The 12,242-nt window shown below is 65.0% G+C and overlaps 2 protein-coding genes and 1 non-coding gene across 4 annotated transcripts; 2 read left to right on the top strand and 1 right to left on the bottom strand.

Annotated features, from left to right (window-relative positions):
- Window positions 1–3: 3 nt before the first annotated feature.
- Window positions 4–4,859, bottom strand: TRMT2A (tRNA methyltransferase 2 homolog A). 2 transcript variants are annotated; one of them, XM_062182399.1, is made up of 13 exons: window positions 4,777–4,859; window positions 4,508–4,599; window positions 3,761–4,326; window positions 3,537–3,645; window positions 3,226–3,407; window positions 2,982–3,096; window positions 2,754–2,869; window positions 2,547–2,658; window positions 2,113–2,235; window positions 1,933–2,008; window positions 1,733–1,849; window positions 1,542–1,638; window positions 4–1,468 (listed from the first exon to the last, which is right to left on the bottom strand). In XM_062182399.1, the coding sequence occupies exons 1-13, from the start codon at window positions 4,856–4,858 to the stop codon at window positions 1,213–1,215; spliced, it is 2,043 nt and encodes a 680-aa protein (XP_062038383.1). In that variant the 5' UTR covers window position 4,859; the 3' UTR covers window positions 4–1,212. The 2 variants fall into 2 exon arrangements, with proteins under 2 accessions (XP_062038383.1, XP_062038384.1); XM_062182400.1 differs by having other exon boundaries at window positions 1,380–1,468; window positions 1,538–1,638.
- Window positions 4,860–5,186: 327 nt separating this feature from the next.
- RANBP1 (RAN binding protein 1) lies at window positions 5,187–9,737 on the top strand. Its single transcript, XM_062182401.1, has 6 exons — window positions 5,187–5,297; window positions 6,204–6,340; window positions 7,516–7,673; window positions 8,156–8,284; window positions 9,116–9,181; window positions 9,479–9,737. The coding sequence occupies exons 1-6, from the start codon at window positions 5,283–5,285 to the stop codon at window positions 9,595–9,597; spliced, it is 624 nt and encodes a 207-aa protein (XP_062038385.1). The 5' UTR covers window positions 5,187–5,282; the 3' UTR covers window positions 9,598–9,737.
- LOC133752380 (small nucleolar RNA SNORA77) lies at window positions 9,227–9,353 on the top strand. The gene has a single exon (XR_009864926.1). It is a non-coding gene; the product is annotated as a small nucleolar RNA SNORA77 (small nucleolar RNA).
- Window positions 9,738–12,242: the final 2,505 nt, after the last annotated feature.

The following is a 12,242-nucleotide window of genomic DNA, read 5'->3' as shown; positions in this document are numbered from 1 at the left end:
ACACCAGGGCCACTCTGCCTGGCCTCTGGTACCAGTTTTTTACAGAGTTTTTGCACAGTCAAGTCCACCTGTGCACTCATCAATTTTTAAAGCTTTTATGATATTTTAGCATTTGGAGAGAAACTTTTACAGAGAGAGTAGAAAAGTAGATTTGGAATCATGCATTTTAGCAAGTGGAGGTGTGTAAACAGGAAGTGGGCCTCTGGTGCAGTCCGTTCTGGATCCAGAGCTGGCCGTGAGTGGCAGCCGCTGTCCTGCCTCCTGGTGACGACAGCCAGGACCTGTGCTCACTGGTTCTGCTGTGGGGTGCAGACGAGGTCCTGTCTGAGCCTCAGGACCCTAGCGACAGTGGCCGACGGTCAGCTCCATTTCCATACCAATGCAGGGCCCATGTGCGGCGGGCACCATCAGACGCGGGAGTCCAATGTCAGGCTGTGCACTGTGTCCGTCTCAGCACACCCCCAAGGACTAGATGGTGCTGTTGCTAGGATGCTGGCGGGGCCGCCCTCAGCATCTCCTTCCTGTCCCACCTCTGTGACCGAGGTCGGCTTCTGTGTTGGTCTGCAGAGAAAACCTCCCAGTCAAGTGGCTGTAATCACACGCTTGCCGCCGTCTCGCTTCCTGTCTGCAGCTTCAAGTCCGTTGGCCGTGACGGTTGCCCTTAGAGCAGCCAGATGCACCCCGCGAACCAAAGCTTTGTGCACTTGTGTTTCCCTAGAGGCCAGTGAGCCTCACCGTGGCCCCAGCACAGCCGGGGTCCTCACAGCTGCCACATGTGGGTCGAGTCCTGTGTGTGCACAGCCGTGCTGCAGGGCCCTGACAGATGCCAGTGCTGACGTGTGGGTGCTGGCCACGGCTGTAAGGCTGAGCCCTGGTTGTCTGAAGCATAAAGCAAACTGTCCAAGAGGGATCGGCTGTATTGTTTTCTTCTGCCTACGGGAGGCTAGGGCCCGTGCACTGGGCCTTTCTAGGCCCCCTCTCACAGGCTAGGTACCCCAGGGTGGAGCCTCTGTCCTTCCCGAGCCTGCGTGGGGGTGGGCAGGCGGTGCCTGGACCGGCCTCTCCTGGAGAGCCCTGCAGTGACCTCCCTCTGGGGACTGAGGCTTCCAGACAGTCCAGGGGGGACTGGCGACTCCCAACCTAGGTTACTGCTCCAGGAGACGTGGTGGGGACAGGCAGGCTGCAGGGGCCACGGCCACATGCCTGCTGGTCTCACACCTCCTGGCTGCTCGCCCCTGAGCATCCCAGGGCACAGCCCTCTGGGGTGTCCTCTGGGGGCCCAGGTGGGGGTGGGGCTGGAGGGTCTCGGTGCTCCAGGGGCCCCGTGCCGTTGGGGTGCTCCTGCTCCACCCTCTCGAACAGGATGAGCATCTCACAGTGCGGGGTCTGCGGGAACAGGTCCACGGCCACGGCCTTCACTGGCCGAAACGGTGTCCCCTTCACCCGGTTAGACGGGGCTCTGCAGAGGCTGTGGAGGGAGACGCAACGGTCAGCTCCCCAGGGTGGGAGGGCCTGCGCCCCAGCCCCTGGCCAGCACTTACTCCACGAAGTTGCTCATGGCCGCCCGGGGATTGCATGAGACGTAGAGGAGCCGCCGGAGGCTCTCAGCTCTGCGGACTGCCAGGATCACCTTGGAATCTGAGGAACAGGGGTGTGGGCTGGGTCCCCAGGGCCTGAACCCACGCCCACAGCCTGGCCTCTGCCCGGCGCACCCTCCCCCGCACCCACTCACGTAGGCCGGCGCGGGGCGGGTCCAGGACAGCCACGAGCTGCTGGGAGGCCAGTCTGCTCACCAGGGCAGGCACCAGGTCCTCGGCCCTCCCGCAGTGGAACTCCACGTTGCTGAGCTCTGCAGAGGGCCCACAGCCCTGTCAGCGGACCCTGACGCCCCTTCCCTGCCCGCCCGCCTGTGCCGGGGCCTGCCACTCTCACCATTGGCACAGGCATTCACCCGGGCGTCCTCCACGGCCTCCTGGCTCATCTCGATCCCGATGACCCGCTTCACCTTCTGCAAAGAGATGGTGCCGGGGACGATGGCTCGGAGGGGAGCGGCCCAGGGCAGTGGGGGCCAGGGGGTCTTGGAGGTGGGGCTCGCTGGACGGGAGGGCTCACCCGGGCCAGGGCCAGGCCAATGGTGCCAGTGCCACAGCATACGTCCAACACCGTGCTCCCCGCGTCCAGCTGAGCCCACTCCTGGATGACCGTGTACAGCACCTCGGCCGCGGCCGTGTTCACCTGCAGGACAGGAGCTGGGACACCAGCGGCCCAGAGGGGCGCGGGCCCCATGTGGCCTCCCCTGCTGTCACTCGGGCCCTCTTCCTGCTCCTGGTCTGCAGGAGGCAGTAACCTCACCCAGCCTCCTGGCTTCAAGGACCAAGGCCATGCCTGGGGCAGCCCGTCCCCCGTCCCCGGGAGCCCTCACACCTACAATGCCCCCCGCCCCCACGGCTTCCTACGGCAGCGAGAGCATGCAGGAGACTTCCCCCAGCCCAAAGGCCACCAAGACCCCCTGGCCTCAGCCCTTCCCCCGCGAGGCCTCAGGCTACCTGAAAGAAGGCGTGCGGGGAGATGCGGAAGGTCAGGCCGAGCACATCCTCGTGGATGAACCGGTCCCCGGCCACGTGCTCCAGGGGCAAGCCCTCCTGGCTGGGGGTCTTCCTGTGAGTGGCGGAGGGGGAGGCCTGCATCAGTGTCCCGAGTCCGCCCTCCCCCACACAGGCTGGCCCCACGCCTCCCCGACCTGGGCCCCTCACCGCTGCCCCTCCTCCGCGAAGTAGAGGCAGGTGACCCCGCTGGCCTGGCCCGGGCCCTCCGTGAAGTGGCGCGCCAGGGAGGCCTTCAGCTCCGCCAGCTCCTCGGAGCTCAGCTTCTGGAGACGGGGCGGGGGCGGGGGAGACCCAGGCTCAGGCTGTGCCAAGGACACACGAAGCCAGACCCCTTCCGCCCCCACCCCTGGCACCGCAGGGCCACCAGCCTGAGACCTGGGGGTGGAAGTAGGCGATGGCCATGGCCTGGCCCCGGCGGCTGGTGCGCACGGTCAGCTGCCTCCAGTGGCCTGTGTATGTCTCGGGGTCGTACGCTGAGTAGGGGGTGCACCTGTGGGAGCCACACCGGGCGCTCAGTGCCCAGTGTCTGCTAGTCGGGCTCCCTGCTCTCTCCCCCAGCCTGACCACACCACATGCCCGCTGCTCCCAGGCTGCCCCGGGGTCGGGGGTGCAGCCTCACCGGATGAATTCCTGGAAGGCCTTCACCACCCGCTTGGTGGCCTCGGGGATGTGCACGGTGTCGAAGGGGGCGGCCACGGCACACGTCCCGCCCTTGTACTTGCCGAGCCGGCATCCGACGGTGTTGTCCTGCCCATCCACGCCGACGCCCACCAGGAACTCACATTTGTTCCGGTACTCGGTCTGTGGGGAGGGGCCAGCAGTCACCCCATCTGGTGGCTCCACAGGCCTCGGGGTGGGGGGGTCCCCACAGGCGCTGGCCCAAGCAGGGGCCGAGCCGGGAAGCAGGGGCGAAGGTGGACACAGCCTGACCTGCTGGGGCGACGGCCGGACCCCCTCCAGGGGGCAGCAGGCCTTGTTGTGCTTGCGCCTCTGTGACAGCAGCCAGGGCAGCAGGGTGTGGTTGGTGTTCCCAATCTCCCTGCGGGGCGGAGGGCGGCGGGCCCGCGGTCAGAGCAGCCGGCCGCCCCTCTCTGTCCCCTGATGGCTGCCCTGCCCAGTGCACGGCGGCCGCGGGGACCAGGGAGCCCACTCACTTGGCCAGCTTCTGCAGCACCTGCTCGCACTCCAGCCGCTTGCGCTCCAGCTGCTCGGCGTAGGGCACCGTCCACAGCGGGGTCACCACGTCGGCCACCTGCGCGGCCGCTGGCGCCTCCCCCTCGCCTTCCTCCCGCTGCCGCTTCTTCCTGGCCATGGGGTCGGCCTTGGGCCGGGCCAGGCGCACGCTGAGTGGCCGGCCTTTCCACAGGGCGCCGTGCAGCACGCGCAGGGCCTTGTCGCGCTCGCCGGCGCTGCGGAACGTCACGAAGGCGCACGGCGGCTGCCCGAAGAGCTTGGTCTTGTGCGGCTGCAGGCCGAAGCGGCCCAGGAAGCGCCGCACGTCGCTGAAGCTGGCGTGGCGAGGCACGTTCTGCAGCTCCAGCTTGAAGATCTCCGACGTGAACAGGTCGGCCCGGATGTAGCTGTACAGACCAGGCTGAGGCCCTTCCTCCTCCTCCTCCTCCTCCTCCTCCTCCTCCCCTTCCCGGGGTGCTGCAGGGGCTGCAGGGCTGCCCGGGGCTCTGCTGCTGTCCTGGCCGCAGCCATCCAGGGGCTCCGGGCTCTGGGTGGGGGCAGGCAAGGGCTGGACCCGAGGCCGGACCCATCCCTGCACCCAAGACCTCCGTTCCTGCACGCGACCCCGCAGCCCAGCGCCACTAGCTCCCGGGAGCCCAACCCCACCTTCCCCGCCACCATGCCACCCGCTATAACGCCAGTTCCTCCCACCCTTCCTTGCACTTTACTTCGTTTTCGGGCTTGTCGCTCATGGTCGTGGTCAGGTGCCTACACCGTCGGGGGGGACCCACGTGAACCGCCTCGACGCCTCGTCTCGGGCCTGTCAACAGGGCAGGCGCTCAGAAAGCGAGCCCGGCGCCACGAGGTCACCCACACTCACTGCCACCCGCCTCGGCTACGGGCGGGATTCGAACCCCGGGTGGTCAAGGCCGGGTTTCCGCCACGGGGCTGCACTGTCCGCCCGCCCGCCCGCCAGGGGCCCGCGACGGTCACTTGCCTCGCCGTGGCCGCTCTCCAGTCCGCCAGCGAGCGCCGCCGAGGCGGCTAGTCTCTATGGCCCCGACTTCCGGCGACGTCATCGCTACGCGCCGGCCCCGATTTCTGGCCACTCGCTCGGGCGCCGGGGGCGCGCGCGCGGCCCGGGGACGGAAGTGCGCGCGGGGGCCGCCGGGAGTGCGCGCTCGCTCGCTCGCTCGCTCTTTCTCTCCGGCCGGCGGGTGGGCCAGGCATGCGCCGCGGGCGTTTTGGCGGGAAGTGCGGGGCGGGCCGGACAATGAGAGTGTCCGCCGCCTGAGCCAATAAAGCTGCGCTGGTTTTGAATCGCGGCGCGTTTCCCGCCGCCGGGGTCAGGGGTCGGGGTTCGGGTCGCGGGGCGGAGGGAAGGCGGGCGGGCGGGAGGCGCCGGCGCCAGACGCGGAGGGAGAGCGCTCAGGCCCAGCCGCCGAGAGGCCGCGGAGTCAGCGACGCCCGAGCCAGCCGAGCCGCCGCCGCCGCCGCGCCCCCATGGCGGCCACCAAGGTGCGGCCAGACCCGGGCGGGGGGCCGGGGGGCCGGGGCCCAGGTCGGCGGCCACGTGGGCGGCCCGCGCCGCCGCCGCCAACCCCCGCCGGCCTGCGGGCTTTCGGGGCCGGGGCGCGCGGGGGCCGCCCAGGGGCTGCGGAGCGCGCGCGTGACCTTGGGGGGGCCGGAGCGGCCCCGCCGAGCGGAGCGCCCGGTGCTGGGTTCCGGCTGGGCCCGCCTGCGGGCTTCCCACTACGCTCGTGTCTGTCGCCCACGCAGCCCTCCATTCATTCCGTGCTGGCGGCTGCAGCCGCCGCCCGCCTCCGGGGCGGAAGCCTGCGTGCGGCGGGGACGCGGGGCCGGGGGACCCGGGCGGGGGCGGCTTTTGTGCGTGGTCCCTGCGGGCCGCAGCGTAGCCGCAGTGCCGCGGATCCGAGGGAGGGGCCGCAGAAAGGTGTTCTCCTTTCCGGCTTGGGGCTGCTCGTGGGATCTCGGTTTTTTTCTTTTTCATTTATTTTTTTTTTAACGGCTCTGGTTCACCCAGGCACGTGCCTGTGAGACTGGGAGCTGCCCTGATTGGGTAAGAGTTTTATGGCTTCTCCTTTGGATGATTTTTCTGTTATCACCCTATCAACTCCGACTTCTGATAAAATTGCTGGGAGTAGGTTTACGAATCTCGTATAAACGCCAGCAGCCTTACAGGGATTTTCCCAAGCTGTAAAAGACTCAGAGAGGTCCGGGGGAAGGCTGATTTGGAGGCCCGACTCCTCGTGCGCTTTGATCTTCCCACGCTCGGGTTCTTCCCAGGCCTCGTTTTGGGAGCCCCAGCCTGGGGCCGATGGGGTCGATGTCCCGGGGCCTGGCCAGCCTGGTAGTGGGCCAGGTGTGCTGGCGGCAGTGTCACCTGTCGTGGCCTCTCTGCAGGACACTCACGAGGACCACGACACCTCCACGGAGAACGCGGATGAGTCCAACCACGACCCCCAGTTTGAGCCGATAGTCTCTCTTCCCGAGCAAGAAATCAAGACGCTGGAGGAGGATGAGGAGGAACTTTTTAAAATGTAAGCGGGCCCCCACGTTGCCCAGGGGCTGTTGTCCGAAGGCTCGCTGTGTGGCCGGAAGGAAAGGCGGGGAGGCGAGAGAGCTGCCATCCCTCCCCTGGTTGGGACCCGCCGCCTCCCAGGTGCACAAGCAGGAAGCTAGACTGCAAATGCAGAGTAGGGGGGAATTAAACCCTGGGTCACAGCTCAGCCCGCTGCCCCGGGCCCGCCCCATGAAGCCGGTTTTTGGTGTGGGTGTCAGGTGCTTGGCCTGAGTTGAGCAGACCAGGACTGGGCGGCCTGGAATTGACCTCCTCACTCCACGGCCTGCTGAGCTGCACACCCCTGTGTGACACCCCACCTCCCAGAATCCCCTAGTCACGGGGACACTCCAGAGTTTGTGATGGCCGTGGGAGCAGGGGCCAGCGTCTGTAGGTGCCTGGCGAGGGCCGGCCAGGGTCTCTTTCTCTTCGTGCGGTCACTGACGCCCCCTCGGGACCCTGTCCTTAAGCAGTTCCCACAGGTGCTGCCTTCCCAGACCTGGAGGTTGAATGTAGGGGCGTGGGCAGCCCGGGGCCCGCGAGTCCCCGCTTGCTGTTTCCAGTGGGCCCAGAGCACCTGCCCTCACGGTAGGCATGGCTGGGGCAGCGAGGGCCTGCGGTGGCAGGCGTGGTGTTGCTGCCCACACTCAGCCTGCTGGAAGTTGAGGCTGTTACACCTTAGTGAAAGCAAGGGGAGGGGCTCCCCCGCCCCACACACTCTACGCTGCTCTAAGATGCCACGGTCAGGTTTGGTTCCCTGAACTCTGGGCCCTCCCTGCAGCAAAGGGGAAGGGGGCTGAGGGTGACCCAGAGGGCAGTGGGCATCTCCAGGACTCTGCTCTGCCTGTCCCGTGGGAGGGCTGGCTCCTCGCTGGAGTGAGGCGCCCAGGGACGGGGTTGGGGGCGCTCCTGCTGTCCTGGGCACCTGGGTCCCTGGCTGCCCCTCCTCACCGCTGGGTAGGAGGACTGGACCTGCCGTAGGGGGCGCGCCTCAGCCTTGCCGGCTTCCATGCTGTCCCCCCCGGCTTCTGTCGGGTGCAGCTGGGGGCTGGGCGCCCGAGGCGGGAGGGCGTCTGCTGACAGCGTGCCCAGCAGCGCGCGCTGCCTCCTGCATGTGCTCCCTGGGTGCGCACTCACCAGAGCGCTCTTCCGCAGGCGGGCCAAGCTCTTCCGATTCGCCTCAGAGAACGACCTCCCGGAGTGGAAGGAGCGTGGCACGGGCGACGTGAAGCTCCTGAAGCACAAGGAGAAGGGGACCATCCGCCTGCTCATGAGGAGAGACAAGACCCTGAAGATCTGCGCCAACCACTACAGTAGGTGGCCAGGCCCGCTCCGCCGGCGGGGGTGCCTGCCTGTTCCCGCTGCAGGCCTGGGGAGAAGGCAGCCGCGTGGCCTCTGCTGTCTGCGGTGCCACTGCACACAGCCCTGCTGCTCCTGTCGGGAGGCGTGCGCTTCCTGGACGTCCCTTGGTGTCCCTCCTAGTGCCCGTGTTTGCTGGGCTGTGCCCCGGGTGGGCAGTTTGCAGAGTCCCTGGGGAAAGGGGACAGGTGTGAGGACCACATGTGTCCGTCCCTGCCTCCTTGTCGAGCCCAGTTTGTGCATTTCCCCAGGGGGCTTCCCTCACCCCCACACCCCTCCAGAGCCTGGCCAGGGTGCACCGGGTGGCTTTCTGTGTGAGCCAGAAGCATCTATGACGGCGCTGCCGGTGTCACCTGGTGGTGTCCCTGGATAACGGATGGGGGAGTGGGGCTGCCTGTGGCGGCCCCACCACCCTCACAGGTGTCTTCCCTCCCAGTCACACCAATGATGGAGTTGAAGCCGAACGCAGGCAGTGACCGCGCCTGGGTCTGGAACACCCACGCCGATTTCGCCGACGAGTGCCCCAAGCCGGAGCTGCTGGCCATCCGTTTCCTGAATGCTGAGAGTAAGCAGAGCACACGTGTGCCCTTGGCCGCTGGGGGAGAGCTGGCTATAGCCCGGAGTGTGTGCCGGGGGCTGGGGTCAGCCTACAGCCCTGGGCGGGGAGCACCCTGAGACCCTGCACTTAGTGCCTGCTCTCGTGGGGTGGTCGGCTCGGGTGCCTGAGACGCCCCTGGGCTTCCAGCAGAGCCATGGGCCCAGGCCGACCTCCCCACTCGGGTCTTTACAGTCAGCATCGTCCAGAGCTATGGCTGGGAGTTGCCATGTTGGTGGGCACCATGGCCTGGTCCCAGTCCCCCAGGGCTGACTGGTGCTGAGCGAACGCCGCCCAGCTCAGCAGCAGGGCTCTCCACAGGGGCCTGGGGCGCAGCAGGGAGGCCCTGGCCAGTACGGCCTGTGGGGTCTGGGGACCTCAGGAGACGGTCACTCTGGTTCCGAGGAAAGCTCAGGACTGGCCTCAGATGGCGCAGGCCACCCTTCACTCCCATGCTGCCGTTGTGATACTGGCGCGCCGTCTGGGCCTGCCAGCTCCAGTCCCAGTTACTCCATTCCTGGTCCCGATCCCTGCTCGTGTGCCTGGGGAGGCAGCAGAACATAAGTGCAGGCTCCTGGCTTTGGCCTGGCCAACCTCAGCTGTTGGGGCCACTTGGGGAGTGAACCATGGATGAAAGATCCCTTTCTCTCTCCCTCTGTACTTATCATTTTGTTTTTCAATTCAATCAACAAATCTTTTCTAAACAAACAAAAAAGAAGGCTGTGGGACACCTTCTGTGAGCCCCCGCTCTTCCGACGCGGCGTGTGTCCCCTCAGGAAGCCGTCTCCTTTCCTTCCACAGATGCACAGAAATTCAAAACAAAGTTTGAAGAATGCAGGAAAGAGATCGAAGAGCGAGAAAAGAAAGGTGAGCAGGCAGGTCTGCCCGCGGCAGGGTGGGGCAGGGGTCCTCGCAGGCTCACTCTGCACTCGGCCGCACACCCGGGCGGGTGCTTTTTCCGTCTGCCAGAGAAACATGCCAGGGTGCTGTGGCCACACCTCGACCTGTCGGGGTGATGCAGCTGCCCCGGGACACGGCGCTCAGCTGCCTTGGGGGGGGGGGGGGAGCCCCGCTCGGCCTCAGGTGCTCCGAGGCGGTTGGCGGAGGACCGGCGGCCCTGGGCCGCTCTGGGTTCTCATTGTGCCTGCTGTTGCCGTTGCACAGGAAGCGGCACAAACGACAGCGCGGAGAAGGTGGCCGAGAAGCTCCAGTCTCTGTCCGTGAAGGGGGAGCACGAGGAGCCCGCGGAGCAGGCCCTGGAGGCCGCTGGGGAGCAGCAATGAGCGCCTCGCCCTCCCGCCCCTCCCGTCCCTTCTGCCTCTTTCCGTTTTTTTTTAAAAGCCCTGCCCCTCTTTTTCGGTTTGTTTTAATTCTGTTTTGTTTTTGCAAGGGACTTTATATAAAGAACTGAATTCAACATTCAGGTGGTTTTATTTTTTCAGTTTTTGGCCCTCTCGAAGCCAACATGAGCAGTCCATTCCCCAGTCATGAACATGTACTGTGCTAATAACTTCCTTTTCCATAGTGGAAACACTTATTTATAGGCTTCAGAACTAGTGAATAAAAGACACATTGGAAACCTGGAGCGGACGGCCGCGCTGCGTGTGTGCGGGGCCCCTGTGCTGCGAGCTGGTCCCCCTCCGTGTGCACGGCCACATTTGCTGTTGGTCGTGCGTGAGCAGGTGCCTGGCGGGTGGGGCTGGGGCTGCCGAGGGCTAGGGGGCGGGGGGAGCGAGAGGGTTGGTTAGCCCCGACAGGGCACAGCCAGGCTAGTAGCACTTGTCCAGGGCCGTGCCCAGCGGAGCTGTGCCTGCAGCCCTGGTGTTGGGAACCCGGTCGTGGTCCTTGGAAAGAACTCCTGTGCTGGAACTGGGGGTGGGGGTGGAAGCCGCATCCATGCCCAAGGCTTCTGGGGAGCAGAGAGCTTGGACCCCACCCTGGAGTGGCAAGGAGGATCTCCGTGGCACCCCTCTTTGGCTGTTGCCACTAACACCCACCAGACACGCCTCCCCTTTGCCACTGCTTGTCCCATCTGGACCGTGACCCAGTGGGCGGCCCTCCTGAGAGCCCTGCCCCCAGCTTCACTGCTCACCGCTGTTGCCCTCAGCAAGGGGGCGCTCTGCCCTGCTGTGCAGGATGCAGAGCCGAGTGTGGTGGGGTTGGATGCCCGGATAGAGGCCGTGCCTCGTTGGGCTGCGCACGCTCTGAAGGCCTGGCCGTGGCTGGCAGTGTGGGTGCCTATGGGTGCTGGTGGGTGTGAGAGCAGTCTCCCTCAAGGGAGCCCTGGCCAGGATGGTCAGTGCCCTTCTCGCAGAGCGTGGGTGTCTGACTTCCTGTCTCTGCTCTGGGAGAAGTATCTCAGGAAACCCCCTGGCTCCGCTGGGGGACCCTGCAGCCGTCCCAGGCTGCGTGCCAGCAAGTGGCTTGTTGACCCTGCAGAGGGCACAGCACACGTGTGCTCCTGAACCCCAGCCTGCTCTGGACACAGCACAGGCCAAGCAAGGACGCCAGGGGGCGCTCACGAAAGCTACCCAGCCCGTGTGTGTGCAGGTGGGCCCCCCCCCCCTTTTTGGTAAGGACATATTTGAAAGGCAGAAAGGGGGATCTTTTATCTGCTGGTTTGCTCCCCAAATAGCTGCAAAGGCCAAGATTGGGCCAGGAAGCTTCATTTGGATCCTCCGCGTGGGTGGCAGGGACCATCGTCTGCTTTCCCAGACACGTGAGCAGGAAACTGGATCAGAAGTGGAGCAGCCGGGACTTGAACTGGCACCCATATGGGATGCCAGCACTGGCCCCTATCAAAACATTTCAATTCCATTTTTCATCAACTTTTTGAAAAGTTTCAAAATATATTTGAAAGGCAGAGTCAGAGGGATCATCTCCTGGTTCACTCCCTAATGGCTGAACAGCCAGGCCGAAGCCAGGAGCTTCTTCCAGGTCTCCCATGTGGGTGCAGGGGCCGAGGACTTGGCTAGCATCTGCTGCCTTCCCAGGCCCATCAGCAAGACCGGAAGTGGAGCAGCCAGGGCCTGAACTGGTGAGGTGCTGGCAGTGGCTTAACCCACCTCGCGGTATTTTAAAGTACTGTGGTGCCTATTGACAAACTCTAATAACATAATAACATTGTACTAGAAACATAGTAGTAGACTGTGGCAACCTCAGCACCGGTTTATTTCTTAGCGAGCCGTGAACTTTGACCTCTTCACTTACCAAGGAAGCACTTGTGGCTCTTGAGGCTACTGGAACACGACTCCAGCTGGCAACCAGCTGGGCAGTGTCCACGGCGCGTGGCTGATGGCAGGTGCTCATCACACAGTTCTCTAAAATGATTGACTTCTAGAGCTTTCCATCCAACATTTCTGGACAAAGCCTGAGCAGGGGTAACGAGCCACAGTGAAACTGGATAAGGGGGCCTCAGATCCCAGGCCCGGCTGCTGGGCTCCTGCCTTCTGCCTCCTCTCCCTTGTCCCTGGGATCTCTGCTGTCCCTGGGCCAGGGGCTTGTGTCACCCTGCTCGCCTGTGCCGCTGGTGGTGGGGGGAGGGGTTCTGGGGCTTCTGTGCTTAGGCTGCAGCAGGGGCAAGTAGCGAGGGCCTGACGGGGCTGGGACACCTATTAACTGAAGTGTGCTGCCCCCAGCCCTGGGGGTCACTGCAGGTGGGGTCTGCTCTCCTAAGGACCTCCTGCCCCCACACTGGGACCAGCACAGCACTGGGCCTCCAGCATGGCCTGGCCTGCCCAGCACAGGCTAACCACTTGAGGGGGTCTTGATGTGGCCAGGGTGTCCTCTTGTGTCCATTTCTCTGATAGTTCAGCCCAGGTCAACTTGCCCTGGGTTCAGAGCTTGACCAAGATTCCCCCAGCCTACACTTAGTGGGGGCCACCCCCCTCCCGTGGGGAGGGGGTTGGTCCACTTTAAGCAGATGGGT

This window comes from Lepus europaeus, chromosome 23, assembly GCF_033115175.1.
Source record: "Lepus europaeus isolate LE1 chromosome 23, mLepTim1.pri, whole genome shotgun sequence".
Lineage (NCBI taxonomy): Eukaryota > Metazoa > Chordata > Mammalia > Lagomorpha > Leporidae > Lepus > Lepus europaeus.
The sequence above is the reverse complement of the archived record's forward strand: the minus strand, read 5'-3'. Positions and strand labels throughout refer to the sequence as shown.

Excerpts from the sequence above, each read along its gene's own strand:
- TRMT2A (XM_062182399.1), bottom strand. The coding sequence starts at position 4,858 with ATGACGTCGCCGGAAGTCGGGGCCATAGAGACTAGCCGCCTCGGCGGC. Across the intron at positions 4,327-4,507 it reads GCGACAAGCCCGAAAACGAA|AGCCCGGAGCCCCTGGATGG; the intron begins GTAAAGTGCAAG and ends GCCCCCACCCAG. Across the intron at positions 2,870-2,981 it reads TCGCCTACTTCCACCCCCAG|AAGCTGAGCTCCGAGGAGCT; the intron begins GTCTCAGGCTGG and ends CCCCGTCTCCAG.
- RANBP1 (XM_062182401.1), top strand. Across the intron at positions 8,285-9,115 it reads CCGTTTCCTGAATGCTGAGA|ATGCACAGAAATTCAAAACA; the intron begins GTAAGCAGAGCA and ends TTCCTTCCACAG. Across the intron at positions 9,182-9,478 it reads CGAAGAGCGAGAAAAGAAAG|GAAGCGGCACAAACGACAGC; the intron begins GTGAGCAGGCAG and ends GCCGTTGCACAG.